This window comes from Poecilia latipinna, unplaced genomic scaffold, assembly GCF_001443285.1.
Source record: "Poecilia latipinna isolate Pla-1442-1.1 unplaced genomic scaffold, P_latipinna-1.0 Scaffold3518, whole genome shotgun sequence".
In the NCBI taxonomy this organism is placed as follows: Eukaryota; Metazoa; Chordata; class Actinopteri; order Cyprinodontiformes; family Poeciliidae; genus Poecilia; species Poecilia latipinna.
Genome location: NW_015116134.1, coordinates 40,949 through 44,639, shown reverse-complemented (window position 1 = coordinate 44,639; position 3,691 = coordinate 40,949). Strand labels below are relative to the sequence as shown.

The 3,691-nt window shown below is 37.4% G+C and overlaps 1 protein-coding gene across 1 annotated transcript in view; it reads left to right on the top strand.

The window, feature by feature from the left end:
• The first annotated feature begins 41 nt into the window (after positions 1–41).
• Positions 42–3,691, top strand: part of LOC106941144 (solute carrier family 41 member 2-like) — a 23,858-nt gene continuing 20,208 nt past the window's right edge. The window contains exons 1-3 of the mRNA XM_015024085.1: positions 42–807; positions 975–1,122; positions 1,364–1,443. Coding sequence (XP_014879571.1) covers positions 699–807; positions 975–1,122; positions 1,364–1,443 — 337 coding nt within the window. The 5' untranslated portion in view covers positions 42–698. The remainder of the gene's footprint in view (positions 808–974; positions 1,123–1,363; positions 1,444–3,691) is intronic.

Here is a 3,691-nt window from a genome sequence, read left to right as displayed (position 1 = left end):
TAGGTGAGGTTACTGCTCAATTTTTTTTTTCCCCCGTTTTCCCCAAAGTTGAAAGTTTTTACGGTGCACAACCAGGCTCCAAGAGTTGCTCCAACATGGTAAATTGTTTTGTTACCTTTAAAATTATCTACAGCTTTTGTCTCTGACTTATATGCTGTATGTTTCTTGGCCCTAATGATTCTTTCCCTCCATCCAATATCTTGCATGCTTAAATGTGTTCACTAACAAAATATAGTTCACCTGTAGTTGTTGAAGGTTCCATTACTAAAACGTATAAATGATCAATGTGAACCATAAATCTGCTTATTTCATACAATTTGTATTATTTATTTAGATTTGATGTTTTGATGTGAGCACTTGGATTTCTATCGATTTATTGAATGATACTCTATGTAGATATTTATCAAACTGAATGGTCATTCAAGTTTTATATATTTTTTTTCTTTTCTTTCAATGTTTGTTGCACAAATTCAAATATATGCTGGCTATCAACCGACAATTCAGTCAGTTAATATCAATTAGTCACGGCCATCAATCAATCATCCGATTAAAATTTGACAGAAGGTGGTATATATAGTCTCTCTTACATATAACAGCAACATCCAAGTTTTACTTTTTGCTATTTTATTCTAATTTCTTCTTGTCTGGGATCTTCTTTAGGCATCGTTGTTGTGGGAGTGATCTTTGGCTCCAAGCGGATGGGGATCAATCCTGATAATGTGGCCACGCCCTTAGCAGCCAGTTTTGGCGATCTTATCACGCTTTCCTTGTTGGCGTGCTTTAGTCAGTGGTTCTACTCCTTTATGGGTAAGAAAACTGGTTTGAAGGTTTGAACGCTAAAGCAGTGGAAAGAGTTATACACATTACTCACACAATGAACTTTTTGACAGTTAATGGCACCTTTCAACCTATTTTAGCATCTTTCACAGTGGAATTGGTAATTAAAAATAATTGTAATTCCTATTTTTTGATAGAGTTTTATCCGTATGTGTTGTACCTGGTGGATCTTCTGTATTTGTGTCTGATTCCCGTCTGGATGGTGATCTCCTCCAAACATCCAGCCAGTCACATCCTCCTCCGTTCAGGCTGGGAACCAATCATTACAGCCATGGTCATCAGCAGGTATTCATCTCTGCGTTTGGACTTGGTTCAACATATGTTTAAAATTCTTGATATTTTCCTCAATTATTAGTTAGTTGTTGGAAAAATTGTAACATAAAAAAACAAAACTATCTCTGCTCCAGAGCATGATGCATATAAATATTTATTAATTTTCTCCTTATTTTGTTAGCAAAAAATATTTTAGTGTTTGTATTTGTGTTTCATCAATTGAACATTCACCAACTTGTGATTTGTCTTTCAGTATTGGAGGGCTTATTCTGGACAAGACTGTGTCAGATCCAAACTTGATGGGAATTGTAGTTTATGCACCGGTAATAAATGGTGAGTTGCTACTTTCAGTATATTCTGCTCGCAGTACAAATCTCTTTAGCAACAATTATTTGCTACAATAATCACATTCCAAGAAAGTCCAAGAAACCTATATTTTTAGTAATATAAAAGATTACTCCACAACTTGTACGAGCCTGCAACGCAAGATGATAAGAAAACAGAAAAAACTTGGTTGCATGATAAGACAACTTAAATGAGAATGAACTTTAATTTATAGTAAGTCAAAATTTTAAAAATGAAACCAATGAATATAGTTTGTGATCATGTTTGATTGGATTTATTAGAGAATCTAAAGGATTACCTTTGATATCTGTTCCGTGAAATTATGAACAGGATCGGAGGTGATCGGCAACAAAAATGAGGCAACACGCTGATCTGCTAGAATAAATGTGTCTTATTCCGCCACAGATTTCAGCAAAGCAAAGCAATCATTCATACATTGATACGTGATGCTATATATGTTCCTTTAGTATATCGCCCTTACCGTGACACAAAAGACTGGAGAGCCGTCAGTCCAGGCAGAGAGCAGCATTCACGTGGCTGGGCGTTCATACGCAACCCACAGCAGACTCTGCCAAGATGAGGGACTACCCCATTTTTATACTCTTTAACAAACATCCTTGGGTGAGAGCGAAGAATGGCCACTTCCTCTCTCCCAGGCAGGTCCTCCAGTAATAGTGCGGCCGCCGTTCGTTTCACAATGACCACGAGCCTCAGGCATTGTTCAGCGTGAGCTCAGAGCGTGATCAGGTTATGTTATGCATTGTATTGTCAAAGAACATAGTATGAAAGCATACATTATCAAAGAACATATTTAATATTTCTACATCAATATCAAAATCATAAAAAGTGAAACATTGCTTTAAACACATTTTACCTGATGTATGTGCTTCTCTTTTTGAATCAGACGTCTGTCTTCATCGGTCATTTTACATACTTTTAGGTAGGGCTTACATTTATTATCATTCTTTGTAAGGACTGTTGGAGTCAACGCCGTCAGAACCTGAAGTGAAGTGAAGTGGTCTGGTATTTACTGTAGTATGACCATATTTACATTAACCTCTGGCCACATACTTCAAACATAAGTTTGTGTCATTGATTATTTCCCTCAAATAAACCCGCTTTTATCTTCCACCCTAAAGGAACAATTTAATAACTTCATTGTAATTCCAAGGCCAGAGAAATAGCTCCAGAAGACTTTCTCATGAGAACGTTTATCACACAAAAATCATAATACTGTTATGCATTGATTCAGTTAATAATCATAGTAACCTTAAAATTTTCCACCACAAGGTCAACCTGTCAAACTTCCCTTTAAAATGACAGGAAGTCTGATCTGGAAGGGAGACCTGTCAAATCACCCATCAAAATGACATGTGCCACAACAGCAGAGGGACGGGTGACGTAGGGGGAAGAGAGGGGATGGGGATTGAAGTTTTCAACCTGTCATCAAAGTGTGATGTAAAGAATGCTGCATATAGCAGGGTTGAAAACAAGTTTTTAAAAAGGCATAGGGGGATCTTCTTAAATGAAGGGTATTTTTGTTGGACAGGAATGACCTTTTAGAGCAGGGGTCCCCAAACGTTTTCCTGTGAGGGCCACATAACTTTTCCCTTCTCTGGTGGGGGGCCGGAGTCAGTTTGTAACAGAAAAGGTGTGACGATTGCAGGAGTCCCTAAATGTAAAAATGTATTATATTCCAGAAAGCACAATCAAATAACCCTCTCTGGGTTCTTCGCAGAACAAAAGTCAGGAAATAAATAATAACACTATTAATGAAATAAATAATAACCAAATAACCCTCTCTGGGTTCTTCACAGAAAAAATCCAGGAAGGATTATTGTCCGTATTTTCCTAACTATGAGCCGCAGACCTATAAACCCCAACCCCAAAGTTTTTTTTTTTTTTTTTTTAAACCAGTAAACATACACATATAAGCCTCAGATATCTCTCCCGCTCCAGGTTTTCCACAGCAATGCAGCAGAGGGGGGCGGACAGCCAACATTTGAGTCATAACAGGTCAATTGAATATCACATTTATTACGGTTGAAAAAGAAAAAGTTACGGTAGTTTATGAACGGTAACTGTAACAGTAAAAGTGCTGATCCTTCGTGTTGCTACTAGCATGTGCTAAATGAAAATGGGCGTCTTCTTCTGCTTCTTCGTCTTTAGATTTTAGCGGCAGCTTACATCCATTATTGTTGCACTACTGCCATCTACTGGATCCTAATATCTATAC